The 17,948-nt window shown below is 44.4% G+C and overlaps 1 protein-coding gene across 6 annotated transcripts in view; it reads left to right on the top strand.

Moving 5' to 3' along the window:
- Positions 1-17,948, top strand: part of FAT1 (FAT atypical cadherin 1) — a 444,689-nt gene that overhangs the window by 297,414 nt on the left and 129,327 nt on the right. For all 6 annotated transcript variants that reach the window (XR_011282269.1, XM_069631552.1, XM_069631550.1 and 3 more), the window contains one exon: positions 8,534-12,601. Coding sequence is in view for 5 of the 6 variants with exons in the window: in XM_069631552.1 (XP_069487653.1) it covers positions 8,534-12,601 (4,068 nt within the window). In the remaining variant the exon portion in view is untranslated. The remainder of the gene's footprint in view (positions 1-8,533; positions 12,602-17,948) is intronic.

Below are 17,948 nucleotides of genomic sequence, written 5' to 3'. Positions count from 1 at the left end.
TCTATACTTAACAGCTACCCATACCTTATTCAAACTCCCATAGTCCTCACCCATCTTTCTGAATCTCCTTGCGAGGGGTGTTTGTCTTACTTATCCACTCCCTCTTTGGGTTCCTTCTTGTCTACAGATCGGTGGGCTAGCTTCTTCCCCACCTAGGGCTTGCTACAAACCACCTGGCACCATTAATTTGTAAGTCCTCCTCATGAGTTTTCCCTCTCTTCCCTGCTCTACTTCTCACATTTGCCTATTCAATCCTATTATCCCACCTCTCAAACTCCCACCCCACTGGCAGATTGAAGCTCCCTGTATTGGGCTCCAAGCCTGCCATGGAAAAGCACCGCCTGTCCCTTGAAGGCGCATCCATGCAGTCTGCTGGTTTTACCGACGACCCTATGATTTGACATCCAGTTCTGCCCATCTGTTCATAGATGTAAATACTGCAAATTGACAATTTTACAGCATGCACGTTCTATGATGAGCTTTAATCAGTTTGTCTGTTTCGTGCCGTACACATGGTTAATGTATCTGGCCTTTGTAAGGGGGTGGAAGGAGGACACTGACACACAAATGGTAGACTTTTATTGGTTTAAAAAAAGAAAGAGAAACCACTAACTTTCCCTATTTTCTCAGATGGGGTTCCCTGCCTCAACCATAAACGCTAAAGGGTCTGTCAGGATGTCCAGGAAAAAATAAAAATTCACTGTTCTGTGCTCGAAACCGATTTCCTTCCCTTACATTTAAAACTAAACTAAAGGATTGGTGAGTCACCGTAGTGCAGAAGAATGGCTCCCTTCTTCTGGAGAGCGGACTCTGATTCCAGTAAAAGAAGGCACTGTTCCCCGAGGGAACAGATCCCTTCACCATGTCACAATTCCTTTTCTAAGGTGCAAACAAAGCTCTGAGTAAAACATTTTAAAGAAGGACTACATGTTCTTGGCTCAACTCAAAGTTGAAAGTCCCAAAACATCTGCATTCCTTATGGACCACGATTACTGATTTTACTATTAGTTCCTTGGAGAGTGTCTCCGCACTCAAGTTGTTCAGCTTCTATCCCAGGGGACTCTTCCCCTGGATCTTATTCGGACTTCCTTCTGTGTGGTGTCTATTGCGCAACACCCAATGTCTTTTTAGCACCATGGGTTATGCCCCTTTTCCCCCTTCTTTTCAGGCTTCTCACAATGCCTGAGGAAATTACCCACTTTCCCCTGGTTTTTCTCCAGCTTCTCGCAACAGCAGCAGGAATTACTACCTTCCTTGATCTTTCTCAGGCTTCTGTGCTGATCGTATAGCAGACCTGGTTTACTATCCTGCCAGGTACTTCTGTTGTCGATATAACACTTATACTTTCTTTATTGTACTTTGGGTGGGGTGGGAGGGTGTTGGTGAGATGGTCCCAGACCCTTACTTCAGGTGGAATTATTTGTTCAAAGTCTATTTCCCAGGCTTTCTTCTCAGCCCACTTCTCTTGTGTACTTCCAGCCTTCTTTGTAGTTTCCCAGGCCCTTCTGTCCCCACCAACTAGCCCAGTCAAGTCCCTACCTTCAGGGAGCTTCCGTTCAGGCTCTGGCCGGTCTCAGGACTCTATCTCTTCCATCTCACAATCTCAGCATGGTCCACTCCAGCTACGGGATCTCCGTACCTGCTGTTCCCCGCTGGCCTGCCTTCCTGACGTGGGCCGCGTGGTCCCAGCTCTTCCGTCGGTGTCTACAGCTTGCTTCCAGTCAGGGGAAGAGTGTTTGGACAGTTTTTCTAAAGTCCATCCATAGGGACTTTATTAAACTACACCTTGTGCAATAAAGGATTCCAGCTCTTAATACAGGCCTGTACCACTCAGTTAAGGGATAGCTATGGCAGAGAATCCAGGCTTATATTAGGAGGGAGAGAGGGTTGTAGATGGGTACAAAGAACATGTAGCATACACTTGGTCCAAAGAAACACGTATGCAAGGATGTATTGCAAAAATGAGTTATTTTATATATACATAGGTAAAGAGAATTCTTTAGAAAGGTAAGTACTATTATAAGTAATAAACACAATTATAAAAACCAACACAATACTTATGGTATGTGAGCCAAAGCATAAACCTGATTTAGAATAGTAGTTGTGATGAATCCTTTTATAAACCGTGGCTGGATGAGTTATGCTGTCGTGATGGAGAAGAGGGAGGGATGCCCTTTCATTGCATGTTTCAGAATGCCGCCGGGAACACATGTTTTGAGGTCCTTTCTGGAGGAGAGGTAGTCTTTGTTGCGGCAGATGTGTAATGGGAGTTCCAGATGGTGGGGGCTTGGATAGAAAAGGCGGCTCCTCCCATTCTGGTGGAGTTGTGAGGGGGGGATTACGGGAAGGAGTGACGAGCCAGATCGGAGGGTTCTGGTGGGTGTGTAGCGAGTGATCTTGTCCTGTAGGAACTCTGGTCCAGTATTATGGAGGGCGCGGTGTGTGATGCACATGGCTTTAAAGGTGGCCTTTCGGCTTATGGGGAGCCAGTGTAGTACTCTGAGGGCGGAGGTGATCTGTTCTCTGGGTGAAAGGGCGAGGAGGAGTCTGGCCGCTTAGAGTTGGATTTGATGAAGATTCCTGAGCTGATGTGCCTAGAAAAAGGGAGCTGGCATAGATCTAGGCGGGAGAGAATAATGACCATTGTTGAAGAGAGGCTATGATGGTATGAGACATAAGGGAAGTTATGCCTTGGGATGCATAAGTAGAAGTGGCAAGATTTTGCCACTGAGTTGATGTGTTGGCTGAGTGATAGCTATGAGTCCGCTGTGCATCCAAGATTTTTTTACCGAAGTGGAAGCTGCAGGTGGGGCTAGAGCGTGTGTTCAGGGTATCGGTTGGGGGATGAGTGCCGTTTTGCCGCATAGTAGGATTTTAGTTTTGCCAGGGATGAGAAGGGTGGTTGACAGGGGACCATGTCATCATTGCGAAGGTGAAAATGCTGAATGCAAAAAAGCTGGATTTCGAAATGCACATTTCCCCGCAACTATATGTGGGCGGGAATAGTTTTATAAAACATGAGTATGGGGGAGGCTGTGGGGAGTCTCCCCCCACAAATAATTGTGGGGAAATGTCTGGGGGAAAAAGAAATTTTCAGATTCAGCATTATAGATTCGAAGTGATCGCATAGATCCTTTTGTCATCCAGCGGTCATTTGCCGAGGCACGATGAGCAGTCGGGTTGGTGGGGGGTTGTTGGTACTTTGGAGATCTTGAAAATTATCTGGGTACAATCTTCATAGTTATAGCATGAAAGGTTAGGAGAGTGGATGAGTGCCGGCAGTGCACTGAGGTATTTATTGAAGAGAAGGGGTGACAGAGAGGCTGCTCCCTGAGCGAGGCTGCTCCCTGAGCACCCTTACTGGAACAAGGCGAGGGGTAGATATTAAAGGTAGAAGGAGCATGATTTGCGAAGAATTAGAAAGGAATGAGATCCATTTTAGAGCAGAGCAGAGTTGCTGATGCGTAGTGTCAAGCCTGTCCATGAGTCATGGTCAGTGGTGTCAAAAGCATCCGCTAGATCGAGGAGGATGAGTCCAGCACATCCTTCCAAGTCAGCAGTTCTTTTTAGATCGTCAGAGATGGACACGAGAGGAATGTAGCAAACCACATTCTCGTGACTGTTTCTGATGCTACCTCCTTTGTACACCAAAGATCCCTCTATCTGTATGCATAGAAGCTATTTTCTGCCTTCAAATTCCAACCACAACTTTGTAAGTACCTTATTTTACATCTGTGTCCCTTTTGGACGATGAAGAGGCTTAGCAAGGAGCTCCATAAGGGGTAGCTTCCACTGTCTGTAGAACCAGCAACTATATGCCAACAAATGCAGTCTGGCCCAGTTTTGGGATTGTAGCTTTGCTAGGATTTTTTCTGCCACAGATTACACGGGCTGGATAATGTATGCAAGGTTCTGTTAAGTTTTTGACAGTATGTCACACATTTTACCTTTATTTTGAGATGCATTTTTGGCATAATTAGTGTTGAAGATAATTGTTTTTTGTGACTGGTAAATTATTACTACTATGATAGCATTGACATGTCCTTGTTTTAGGAATCTGTTTATCTTGAAGTAATGTTCGACCTTGATTTTAGCTCGATGGGAATAAGCTTCTCATTTTAAGCGCAGAAAAATAATTTGCATTTTAACATGGAAAATCTGACCAGACATGCTGTAGGTGTTAATGTCAAACTTGCCTTTTGTTTTGATAGCAGTGGAGGACACTGAGCCAGCAATTGGGTAGCTGTTCATGACCTTGGCATGTGGTATGCACATTCCTTAAATATTTGCAATGGTTTATGGGATTACTAATAGCTATTCCAAGAATAACATTGTGTTCATAGCCATTACAATCAGAGAGGAATATGCCCGCTAATGAGTTGTGAATAGTTGTGAAATTATTTCTCTGCTTCATTGGTAACTTTGTAAAATGTTAGTCCGTTTTGCCTTTAAAAATAAAGTTTATTCTGCTAAACGTATTGTGGAAACCTGATATGCATTACCTGCATGTATTGAAATATCTTTTCAGTCTGTTTCTAAATTCATTATTCTGAATGAATTGCACTGCTCTTCAGAGGAATGAAAAACAGAATGTCTACTTAATGTTTGCGGCTCAGTGGATATCTGTAGATGTTAGATTTCTCATGTGCTAATTCACTTCACCCCAAAGACCCCCAGCAACTTTGCTGGATTTTGAGGACTTGATTTTTTTACCTGGAGAGAGTGTGATCCTTTTTTCCCACTAATGTATTTTGATGTGTGTTTTACTCTTGTGTTCTTTGATTATGGGGTTTTAGACAACTCCATAGGTATCTTCTGTTCATGTGTCACACAGCACCCTCAGTGCAGTGACACGGAAGCCTTTTAGGTTGTCCCAAGGTTTAAATACCTTCTCTGGGATAAACTACTGTTTCCCAGAGAAAGTAAAGTTTAATTTACTTTACTAGTCTTTTTTTAAAATTCCTAGATCCAGCACACACTATCTTACAATAGAGTGCTGGAGGGGTTACCTAGTATCCCCTGTCTAGAAACTCATGTAGCAGTCAAATGCTACCCTTTCCTATCGAAATGGCTGGTGGCAGTGGTTTCACAATGAACTATCATGATTTTTCCCAACCGCGAACACTGGTACCGTTAAATCGCGGGAGCCATGTTTTTCGAGATGGTGTCTGAGCCTCCTTTGTTTAAAAAGGTCCCGGTCGTCTTTTTTCACCATTTTCTTTTTGGAAAGGTCCTTCAGGAGTTTGTCTCTGTACGCCAAACCAGGTTTGGTCCCTTGTTTCTACGCCTTTGCCGGGCTTCAGGACTGAAGACCGCCTCTGGCACCTGAGTGTCTGGGGTGGGCAGGAAGTGAGGGAGGTGCCCAAAACTCCCTGTGTTTAGTCTCCTAGGAGACCCAAATGCACTCTGGTGTGATTGGCTGGCTGACTGGCTGGCAAGGACAGCCACCCTGCTTGGTGAGTGGCAGCTACGCTGGAATGAATGGGAGAAAAATGGGTAAAAGGCGAGTCTCTTGCCTTGGAAGGCAGTCGACCACTGGAACGAAGGAACCGAAGACGAGCTGGAAGAGGACAGCTGCTGCAACTCCTGGACTGTTTAAAGTTACTCACCGTAGTGACTAGAGTACTCCTAGTCAATAGTCCCCTTTCCGCCATACGTTCCACCAGAATTTCCCGCTAGAATACCATGGGCTGATATGTACTAAGAGTAGCCAGGTATCTAAGCATCCGATGTGTTCAAAGGTGACTGAAGTGAGGTGCCAGAGGGTGGGGCTTCGGCAGTGTGTTCCTATGCACCAGGCCACGCCCCTGCATGCTATACTAAATTTAAAGGGGAAGCTCCAGTTTTCGCTGCCAAAGGTTCCAGTACCTTCCTCATGTTGGGGGATGCCCACATGGATGGAGGAAAGTGGGCTATGGACTATGAGTGGTTAGAGTACATGGTAAATTACTCACCTGTTAGGTTGTTTTTTCCCTGAATTGGTTCTAAACACTTTTAAATAATAATAATAATCTGGCACTTATATAGCGCTACGAACGCTCAGGTATCTGAGCGCTGCTTATTATTACCCACGGTGTGTGGTGCTTATTTATCGACCTCGGAAGGATGAAAGGCTGAGTTTGGCCCCGCCGGGATTCGAACCTGTGTTAGCAGGAGCTGCACGGATGTCCAACCGAGCGCTCTACTCGCTGTGCCACTTGACCAACTTAGTTTTGCTAAATCCATACTTGCCTTTGAGTAGCTTAAGGCCTGTAGGTAGTATACAAGTTAAGTTGCCATTCTGAGTGAGTTAAAGGTTTGACTGACTTTTGACTGCTAATTGTAATCGAAATAAGGTTATACTTTGGTTTGAAAACCATAAGTATTGAGTTGGCTTTTACAATTGTGTTCATGATATGTTCTAGTACTTATCCAAGATTTATCTTGGCCCACTTGTATTTAAACAAACCTTTTATTTTTACAATTCATAGTGTTTCAGTGTTTATTTGGACCATATGTATGATACAATTTATTTGTAGCGATACAGCCCTCTCCCTCCTGGGATAAACCTGGCTGCTCGGTCTATGCTACCAAATGTTCTCAGGTGTTAGTGGTAAGAGTGGAGTTTTGCACTGCCTTAGATATTGTTTTATGAAGCCCTTAGTTGGACTTAAAGAAAAACTGCCCCCAACAGGTCCTCAACCCCTTTGTATTGGCTTCTCGGGTCCCAGACCCCTTTTGCATTGGCTTCTTTAGTGTTCTTGAGGTCACCGGGCTACCCCGTACCTTCTGTACGGGCTCCCAGTCTCAACTGTTTCAGGCATCCTTCCATCTTCCACTGTTACTTCTGCACAGTCTCCTGTTCGCACGCACTTCCTGGTAGCCCGGCGGCACGTACCTGATGGACTGTCTGCCACAGCCTCTTGCGGCCTTCGGGCCCCTTTCAAGCAGGTATCGACACTCTCTCCTTCCGCAACGTCCCCGTCAGTAGCTGCAGGTCCAGCTCTTCCGTTTGTGCGGTGCTTGCCTTGCTCGTGATACCTCCAGGGTGGGACTGACGATGTTAGTCCCTCTTCTCTTTTTAAGATCCTTGAAACACAAAAGCTAGACTTCTCAGTGTGATGGTTTTGTGAGTTTTTTTTTCTATTGCAGAGCGTCTTCCTTGTCTCAGTATTTTGAGGTGACCGCTCGGCAGAGTAAGTCCTGATCTTCCTCGTCTCAGTACTAGTGGTACTATTGCTATTGAAAAAACACATAGGGGAACTTGTGTGATCAGAGGAAGGAAAAGTGAAGGAAGAAAGGTGGGCGAGGGCGCATCATACTGCGTTAACCCATGATGTCCTCCCAGTATCCCAGAAGGGGAATCCCTCCCCATGAGATGCACCTGCTGGGTACCACTCCCTGGGGGGACTATCTGGTGTGGCCCCCCTCGCTGACCTCATGGAAAGGGTCTCCCTCTTGGGGAGAAGGAATGACATCCCAGGATTCATCAAAATAACTTCTGGTTTGTCTTGGAGGTGAGGCTCAGAAAAGGACCAAGCTTGTTGTGTAAAAATTGTGTTCAACAGGAATTTTCAATCTAACCCGGTTCGGGTAGGGAACTATATGGGATTAACCAGATCGTAAAATAGGTTAAGTAAAATGGCCATTACAGCCCTTTACAGCACAACCATTCCATGCTTCCTTTTACATTTTGTGTTCTAATTGCAGCTTTAATACATGGAAGCAAAGTATGTTGCTGAATAATGTTTTTATGCTAAGAAAACCCTTGTCGTGGGTGGTAACAGTCGTGGTGTCCGGTTTATAACTAAAATGGTTTAAGCCATCAATTTTAGAACCGTTGATCCTTGTGCATTTTAACTTCTATCTAACAGCGTAAGTGCAGAATCTCCCTGTTCTAGGTTACCTGCATTTAGTATTAATACCTTCCTTCTCTGTCAAATTATGCCGTGAACATTTACATCAGGTACGGTGCAGGACTGATCGGGGAAAGCAGGGAATACTCTCATGTGCCAGATATCCCATTAAGAAGTGACTGCTTGGATTGAAGAGGATGACCTTCAGCATCTTCATGGGTCTCTCCTACCTCTTAGTTAACCAATAGCATTCTTGTACTTCTGAATGTAGCAGGCACATGCATTGCTTTACACTTAAGTGCCAAGGACGAGTATGCTCGTCCTTTTTGCATAGACTTGCATAATAGCCTGGCACTTAAGGGGTCCGAACGTCCCCATTAAGAACAGTTTGGTGGGAAGGGAACTATACTATCCGTTTTTCTTTTGTATCTGTTTTTTCGATGGGTCAGGTCATTCACTTGTCTATTTCCAGACACATTGAGAAGCAGTATGTTTTACAAAATATGAATCTTTCCTTTATTTAATACAATTAATAATGTTGTTACATTTGATAGTGGATTGATGACTCTATTGATAAGGACTGGTTATTACCCTGAAATAATGTTATGATGTAACTATGGATAGGCATAAGCCTTACTACTTTACAGTGCAGCATTTCTGGATCTCATTTTTCTCCATTCTTTTTTTTTCTTCTGCAGGGAACATTGGACATTCCTTTCACATCGACCCTGTCCTGGGTACTGTAAAAACTGCAAAAGAACTGGATCGAATTAAACAAGGAGAGTATAAGTTGATAGTAAAGGCTACAGATCGGGGAAGTCCTCCACTGAATGAAGTAACGGCGGTGCGCATTGTTGTTACAATTTCTGATAATGCAGCACCAAAATTCACATTACCAGCATATGCCACTGAAATCAGTGAGGGTGCCAAGGTTGGCAGCTTTGTGGTGATGATCACCGCGTATAGCCAGTCATCTGTCGTGTATGAAATAAAAGAAGGAAATATTGAAGATGCCTTCGACATTAATCCCAACTCTGGCGTTATCGTCACCAAGAAGCTGCTTGATTTCGAAACCTTGGCCTCATACACGCTTACTGTGCAAGCAACCAACATGGCTGGGAAATCCACAAATGCAACTGTTTCAGTAAATCTATGGGATGAGAATGACAACTTGCCATTATTTATGGAATCTGATTATACTGGGCTAGTCAGTGAATCTGCTTCAATTAATAGTGTGATTCTCACTGATAAAAATACTCCACTGGTGATCCGAGCTATGGATGCAGACAAAGAATCAAATGCCTTGCTGGTTTATCATATTGTTGAGCCATCTGTCCACCAGTATTTTGCCATCGATTCTAGCACTGGTGCTATACGTACGTTGGTAACTTTAGACTATGAACATACAAATATTTTCCACTTTACAGTACAAGTTCATGACCTGGGCAACCCACGTTTATTTGCTGAACATGCAGCTAATGTCACAATCTATGTTATCGACATAAACGATTGTCCCCCAGTTTTCTCCCAAGAGTTGTATGAAACATCACTGTTATTGCCAACATACAAAGGTGTCCAAGTCATCACCGTGAATGCAACAGATGAGGATTCAAGAGCTTTTTCGGAACTCCTGTATTCCATAACTGATGGCAATATTGGAGAAAGGTTTTCTATTGATTCTAAGTCTGGGACGATAAGCGTTTGCAATACAACTCAATTGAGAAGCAGGTATGAACTCACAGTAAGAGCTTCTGATGGAAGATTTTCAAGTACTACATTTGTTAAAATCCATGTGAAAGAAAGCAAAGAGAGCCAACTAAAATTCACACAACACACCTACAATGCTGTGGTCCAAGAAAACTCAACACAAGCTAAAATGATAGCTATCATTACGTCTGTTGGGAGCCATATAAATGAACCACTGTTCTTTCGCATTCTCAATCCAGATGTTCGATTTAGAATGAGTCGTACTTCTGGAGCTCTTTCTACTACAGGTATTCCATTTGATCGTGAGCAGCAGGAAATTTACAATGTGGTGGTAGAGGTTATAGAGGAACACAAACCTTTAAAAATTGCACATGTTGTGATAAAGGTCACTGTGGAGGACATTAACGACAATGCACCGGTTTTTGTTAACTTACCATATTATGCTGCGATTCAAGTGGATGCAGAAGTAGGCCAAGTGATTCGACATGTGACTGCTGTTGATAAAGATATCGGAAAAAATGGAGCGGTGCATTACTACCTCAAAGAACACCATGAATATTTCCAAATTGGCCCCTTTGGTGAAATAGCACTGAAGAAACATTTTGAGCCCAATGATGTCAATCAGGATTATGCCATCACTGTGGTAGCAAAAGATGGAGGTGATCCACCTTTTTCTGCAGAAGCTGTAGTTCCAATAACTGTGATGAATAAAGCCATGCCTGTTTTTGAAAAACCTTTTTATAGTGCTGAGATAGCTGAAAACATTCAGCTGCATACTCCTGTAGTGCACATACTTGCCAATAGCCCGGAAGGACTTAAGGTCATTTACAGCATCACTGATGGGGACCCTTTCAATCAATTTATGATCAACTTCAACACTGGAGTTATAAATGTTGTGGCTCCTCTAGATTTTGAGTCCCACCCTGCTTACAAATTGAATGTTCGAGCAACAGACTCTCTTACTGGCGCCCATGCTGAATTGTTTGTTGATGTAATTTTAGAAGATGTTAATGATAATCCTCCCAGATTTTTGACTACATCTTACACTGCAACCTTGTCTGAGGCATCTGTAATTGGAACGTCCGTCGCGCAAGTGAAGGCCACTGATGCAGATTCAGAGACGAATAGTGCCATTTCCTACCAACTGGTGCAGAATGACCGCAGTGGTTCTAATCATTTCTATATAGATAGTGGGACTGGACTCATTATGACGGCAGGACCACTAGATTATGAAAAGATTCAACAGTACAAATTGCTCGTCAGGGCTGTGGATAGTGGTATACCGTCACTTAGCAGTGACATCATAGTCACTGTGGATGTAACTGATCTGAATGATAACCCTCCCCTGTTCAACCAAATGGTTTACACTGCTGAAATTAGTGGTCTCTCAACACGTGAGCATTTTGTAACCTGTGTAAAAGCCCATGATGCCGACAGTTCTGATGTCAACAGGCTGGATTACTCCATTTTAATGGGAAATGAGCATTCCAATTTCATCATTAATGGCATGACTGGAGTAATCAGCATCTCAAATCTACGGCGGCCTGTCTTGAAACCATTCTACAACCTAACTGTCTCAGTCTCTGATGGCGTTTTCAGAAGTTCAGCTCAAGTGCACATCACTGTAATTGGATCGAACTTATACAGACCCGAGTTTATCCAGAATGAATATGAAGTAGAACTTTCTGAAAACTCACCCGTACATACCCTTGTCCTTGAAATTACAGCTAAAGATCAGGACACCGGTACCTATGGACACATCACTTACCACATTTTAAATGATTTTGCCAAAGATAGGTTTTACATTACAGCTAATGGGCAGCTATTTACATCCGAGAGGCTTGACCGTGAGAATCCAAATGAGAAGGTTATCTCAATTAGTTTAATGGCCAAGGATGCTGGGGGAAAGGTTGCATTTTGCCATATTAATGTAATTCTAACAGATGTCAATGACAATGTTCCACTATTCCGTGCAACAGAATATAAAGTGAGCATTGCATCCGATGTGCCCAGAGGCACATCAGTCTTAAAAATTGTGGCTGTCGATGCTGATGAGGGTGCAAATGCTGACATTACTTACAGCATTGAAGCAGACTCGGAAAGCATCCAAGAAAACCTGGAAATAGATTCCTTCACTGGTGTCATTACCACAAAGGAAAGCTTGATTGGGCTAGAAGATGAGATTTATTCTTTCTTTGTGAAAGCAAGGGATGGTGGTCCACCAAGAAAGGAATCTGTTGTCTCCGTATTGATAAAAATTCTGCCACCAGAAGTGCATTTACCAAAGTTTTCTGAGCCATTTTACTCTACAGTCATTCCAGAGGACGTTCCTATTGGGACTGAAATTGGTGTCATTAGAGCATATAGCAATCAGCCTTTGGAGTATACGTTGATAAAAGGAAACACCCCTGAAAGCAATAGAGATGAATTCTTTGTAATCGATAAACAAAGTGGAAGATTAAAACTGGAGAAAAAGCTAGATCACGAAACAACAAAATGGTATCAGTTTTCCGTATTGGCAGAAAATCACAATGGAGAGCATAAAACCATCTCATCTGTAGATGTCTCCATTCAAGTAAAAGATATCAATGATAATGCTCCTGTCTTTGAGTCCAATCCATACGAGGCATTCATAATGGAAAACCTGCCTAGAGGAACATCTGTCATTCAAGTCAAGGCACATGATATGGACTCTGGAACTAATGGACAAGTGGTATATAGTTTAGCAGAATCTCAGGAATTTTCAGAAATTGTTGAGCTATTTACCATTAACCTGGAAACTGGCTGGATTACCACCTTGAGAGAACTTGACCATGAGTATCGGGATAAATACCCCATCACAGTGGTTGCTTTTGATGGCGGTGATAATGTGCTCTCCTCTTCTACCACTGTGGAAGTCGTCATTACAGATGTAAATGATAACCCCCCACGCTTTACTGCTGAAATATACAAGGGAACTGTGAGTGAAGATGATCCCCCTGGTGGTGTTGTGGCCATTTTGAGCACTACTGATGCAGATACAGAAGAAATTAACAGACATGTCACTTACTACATCACAGGTAAACTTATTTTCATACAACTTACTGCACATTTCATAACATAAGTCTATAATTTGCATGTTGGATTTTTGATCTCCATGTATACCATTGTGAACTATTTATATCATTGGCTCGTTGGACGGAGTGAAGCACATTTCATGAAAGTGTACAATAAAATGCATTTAAAGGGAGTGCTGACAATCTGTATTCATGTTGTGCAGAATGAAGTGGGTTGGGTTATGTATTGTTCTACCTTTTAAGGACCGGAAAACTCTAGAGGAACATGGAGAATCGGTATCTAGGTATGTGGTAAAATGGATTTCCAAAATCCGCCTTGGGGAGGATGTTGGCAGGCCACCCTGTTATGGTGAACAGGGAAGGTAGAGTTTAGCCCAACCCAATCAAGGGAAGGTAGCATAGCGGAAAGGTTTATAGCCTGATTCATGGAATTATTTGCCTGAAAAACGCAGATTTGCATGCAATTTCTGCCCAAAAAAACCCATACTTCAAACAAGGATTTTCGAGCAGAAAGGCTTGCAAATCTGCGTTTTTCACGCAAATAATTCCATGAATCAGGCTCTTAGTCTCAGGAATGGTGCGAGAGTGCTCTATGGCTACAATGATTCCACCACACAAGGCAACACCAATAGTTCTAGTTAGACCGATAAACCGGTAAGTCTCTGAGAACCAGCACCTTTGTTCCTGTGCTGAGCTCCATGCGGCCACTGATTGGCTGCTGCCCTGCTTGTAAGGGCCAATAGAAACCGGGAGGCGAGAGCCGGCACTCCCACGGAGGCAGTACCACAAAGGCTTTCTGTCCCTAGCCTGTCCACAGCCTTCCTCGCCGTTCGCCAGGTCCTTATGCCCAATTCGCCTTGACATGTCTGTCTACACTTCACCCACGAAACACAGAGCTAACACAGTCATGACCGGCAAATCGATCTTCAGACAGTAAGACTCCATGCCGCTAATGTCTTTTCCAAGTGCAAACCTGTTACTTAAGCATTACAATCATTTGCGCGATACGAGTACATAATCAATTATGATGCCACGCTCTCCTATCAGGCTACAAGGCACACATCTCTGTCCATTAGCAACACGTCGCTTGATGTACTAGCGTGTATATTTTCCCCTGCGGATTAGCCTTGCCCCCTTCCTCATGGTATCGGATACGTCCTCTCCACTACTTTGGCGCGTGTACTCAGCCTTTAAGTCATCATTTCAAGCCTGGTACTTGGTCTGTCATTGTTGGCACTCCTGTGCTAATTGGCCTGTTACCGCTCTGCACGGCTGCCGACTTTGTTACGTATTCGTTCTTTGACCTGCCTGCAGAACGCCAATTGAGTGTATGCCCCATCGCACAGAACTTTACGTGACCCCTCGCACTGCCATTTACTGTTGATTTTGGTCCACTGCGCTACTCTCCGGCGGATCGCACACTGGGTGATCGTCCCGCCCACTACAACGTTTGTCACCAGCCTGGCTTTTACCTCTTAACACCTTGACTGTAGCGTATGCCCATGTGCTTGCAGATCGTACATAGCGTGATTAGCCTGTCGCCTGCTTTGATGCCTACTGCACTGCCTTGTTGAATTCTTATTTGCCTGCTGAATGTATTCCCACTGCCCTGAACTGGTATGTGCCCATTACATTGCCTTTTTGAAACTGGCACGGCACTGCACGCTTTATTTGCCGGGTGCACGTTCACTGAGTAACTGGTAACCCTCTTGCCCTCTCCCCTGCTATTATGCATCCCCAGAGTGCAGCATTTGTTCTCTGCCAATTTGCCTTTTGCCTCTTGTTCACTATTATTGCACATACAGACTCAGCATTACCCAGCCGCAACACCCCCATAGCAGCACCACTACAGAACTACACACACGTCCTTTTGTCACCCTTCTGTGCCTCCCAACACATATTGTACACGTACCCTACTATGCACATACAACATCCTAGGGGTACCATTGTCAACTTACACCACCAACTCCCTTTTCACTCAACCATGGATGGCCCTCTGACCAACCCTTACCTCAATGACCCAGCTCTTTGGCTACATGACTTCGCCAGGAAACCTACACCCAACCAACCTTGTTCTGTCTCATTGAGAAATTCTAGACTTGGGTCCAGACTTCCCCACACCTTTTACAACCGCTCTAGCAGGGCCCAACCTGCCAAACTATCTGACATCAAGCATACAGCAGTTACCTATTACCTTACGCCTATCCCCTCCATGGACACCCCTTCCTCGAACACACCTTCGCTAGCACCCACCCCTGATGCATGCACCTCACTGGTTAATACACAACCCTCGACATGCATTAAGGCAGCATTGATCAATTCCAGGTCTCTCACAGCCCATGCCCCTGACATGGTGGATCTTATCACTACTCATGACCTCGACCTCATAGCTGTTATTGAAACTTGGCTCCATGCGGCCTCAGGACCCCTTCTATGCCTTGCATTCCCTGAAGGATACACAATAATCGGAAATGACCGTAACACTGCTCAAACTAAAGGCGGAGGTATGGTTATTATCCACAAAACCACGCTAAATCTCCAGCCTTCCACTCCTTGCCAATTCAAATCAGCAGAATCCCTCACAGCGAAGCTCGCCATCTCTCCTAACCAGACAATCACCATCCACATATACAGGCCCCCTGGACCCATATCTACCTTTACTGAGGATCTCGCCCACACCCTTTCTGAAAACACCAAGACTACCTCACAAATCTTCGTACTAGGTGATTTCAATTTAGGCCTCGCTGACCCTAACGATGCATTGGCCCATGATGTCAACAGCTTACTACTCAATCTAGGCTTCACACAACGTGTCACCGCACCTACTCACTCTAAGAGCAGAATCTTAGATTGGATAGCTGACCTTAACTGTGATCCTAAGGTCAACTCCAACTTACCATGTGCCTGGACGGACCATCACCTTATCACATTTAGCATCCCCACTAAAATCATTCACCCCATCCCTAACCTAGCACCTGCCACGTCCACTAGGAACAAGCGCAACATAGCGTGTGCTAAACTTATCCCACTCATCCTCCCCGCCCTCAATGATCTTGCCTCTGCATGTTCGGACTCTAATGTCCTGGTCGACACTTAAAACCAGACTCTGCTAAAGGCACTTGATCTTATCGCTCCCTCCAAACTACGGAAACCTAAACCCCGGGCTCACCTTAACACCTGGTTCACGTCTCAGCTGAGAACCCTACGTAAGGAAAAAAGGACCCTTGACACTCGTTGGAGAAGCCACCCCACGGAATCCAATAAAGCAAGCATGGCTACAAAGAAGCCATACTGGCTGCTAAAAAAACATACAGTAAATGTATTGAACAGGCCCAATCCAACACCAAGGAGCTATTCAAAATGTTACTCCTCCAGACACCTGCTCCAAAGACAGCGCTTGGTGCACAAACATCAAAGAGGCTCTCTTGGGAAAAATTACTATGCTCCAAACCAAAATCGATGAGAAAAAAAAAAACGTCTACACTCCTTTATAGCACAGCTTGCCCCTCAGGCTAACTACAACCCAAATACTGCACCTCAGCAACCGTTCTGCTTCTCACCCCTCTCTATTTCTGAAGTTGAAGACATCATTAACAGTCTTAAGCCCTCTGTCAGGGTGACTCCTGCCCTGCCACTATTATAAAAGAGGCCTCACAGCACCTGGCGCCTTTCATTACTACACTCATAAACTCCTCCTTCAAGTCGGGGATTGTCCCTGACAACCTCAAGGACGCCTGGGTTATTCCCTTACCGAAAAAACCTACCTTGGACGCTAACACTCCTACCAACTACAGACCTATCACCACGGTGCCATTTCTTTTAAAAATTCTCGATCGAGCGGAATACCTGCAGATCCAAGATTATCTTGAATCCAACAACCTTCTGGGTCTTAGGCAATCAGGCTTTCGTCCTCGCCATGGCACAGAAACTGCATTACTAGATTTAAAAACACAAATAGAAGACTTGAAAGATAAGGGAAAACTGGCTTTACTCCTTCTAGACCTCTCCGCAGCATTCGATTTAGTCAATCATCAAATCCTCTGCCACCACCTTAAATCAGCGGCTAACTTCTTGGAGAAAGCCACAGCTTGGATTACATCATTCCTGGACAATAGATCTAGGAGGGTCCTCTCCCCCTCTGCCACTGCTGAACCTTCCCCTGTCACATGTGGTGTCCCCGACACTCTACAATGTTTTCACAAAACCTCTATTTGACATACTGAACCGTATGGGCGTCCCGTACACCAACTATGCTGACAATACCCAAATACTTATTCCCATCACGGGTGACCACAAAATTGACTCCTTAGCTATCCACGCCATTTTATCAAGTCATCCAGGCCTGGATGGCGCGGCATGAACTGTGTTTAAAAGATGAGAAGACGGAGCTCCTCATCTCAGGTTCACCCCAGAAACTCAGTAAACTTGACTCCTCATTGAAGTCCTTCAGCATCAATGGTAACTCCATCAAAGTGGCCAAGGACACCAAGACATTAGGTATTTATCTTGATTCCACCCTCTCCCTATCCAGACAAACTAATGCAGTCTCTTCAGCCGCATCTTACACATGCAAGCTTATCACAGCTTGCCGCCCTTTCATGTCTCCTGCCAATTGCACAACTCTAGCCAGGACTCTTGTCCTCTCCAAAATCGATTACTGCAATGCCCTCTGTCTGGGCACTAACCGGAATATCGGAAAACTTCAAATCATCCAAAACAACGCTATTAGAGCGGCCCTGAACATTCCTAGAACTTCACATATCTCCGAATACAGACAGAGCCTTCGCTGGCTCTCCGTTACCCAAAGAGTCTCTCTTAAAGCCTTGGCACTCGCACATAAAGTATTGCTAACCTAGCCCCCAGCTACCTTTCCAACAGGTTCACCTCGCACTCCGCTGCGAGAACTCTCAGAAGCGCACACACTAATTGCCTTGTCATCCCACGGTTCAACCTCCAAAAATCTGGAGGTTGCAGGTTCCCTGTCCTAGCAGCCAAGATGTGGAACACACTACCCAACCCACTCGGAGCTGAACCTTCCTTCACTGCCTTCAAGCGTAATGCCAAAGCTTGGCTATCCACCCTCGACTAAGGATGACTATTGACTGTAACAATATTCTATGACACCACGGGCTATTTTTTATGTCTCTGCCATTGCATTGTGCCCTATCCTGTAAATTGTATACCTTCGATTATGTCACTTGTATATTTTGTATATTCTAAGCTGACTGTAACTAAATAATGCGCCCGGTTGCCCTCGGGCCTTGTGCGCTATACAAATAAACAAAATACAAGTATGAGACCATACAACAGTTTATTGAACTTTTAAAATGCACACCAAGTAAAAAAACCT

The sequence above is a fragment of the Ambystoma mexicanum genome, chromosome 6q (genome assembly GCF_040938575.1).
Source record: "Ambystoma mexicanum isolate Mex_15411 chromosome 6q, UKY_AmexF1_1, whole genome shotgun sequence".
Lineage (NCBI taxonomy): Eukaryota > Metazoa > Chordata > Amphibia > Caudata > Ambystomatidae > Ambystoma > Ambystoma mexicanum.
Note: the sequence above shows the minus strand (reverse complement) of the source record. Positions and strands in the feature narration are given on the sequence as shown.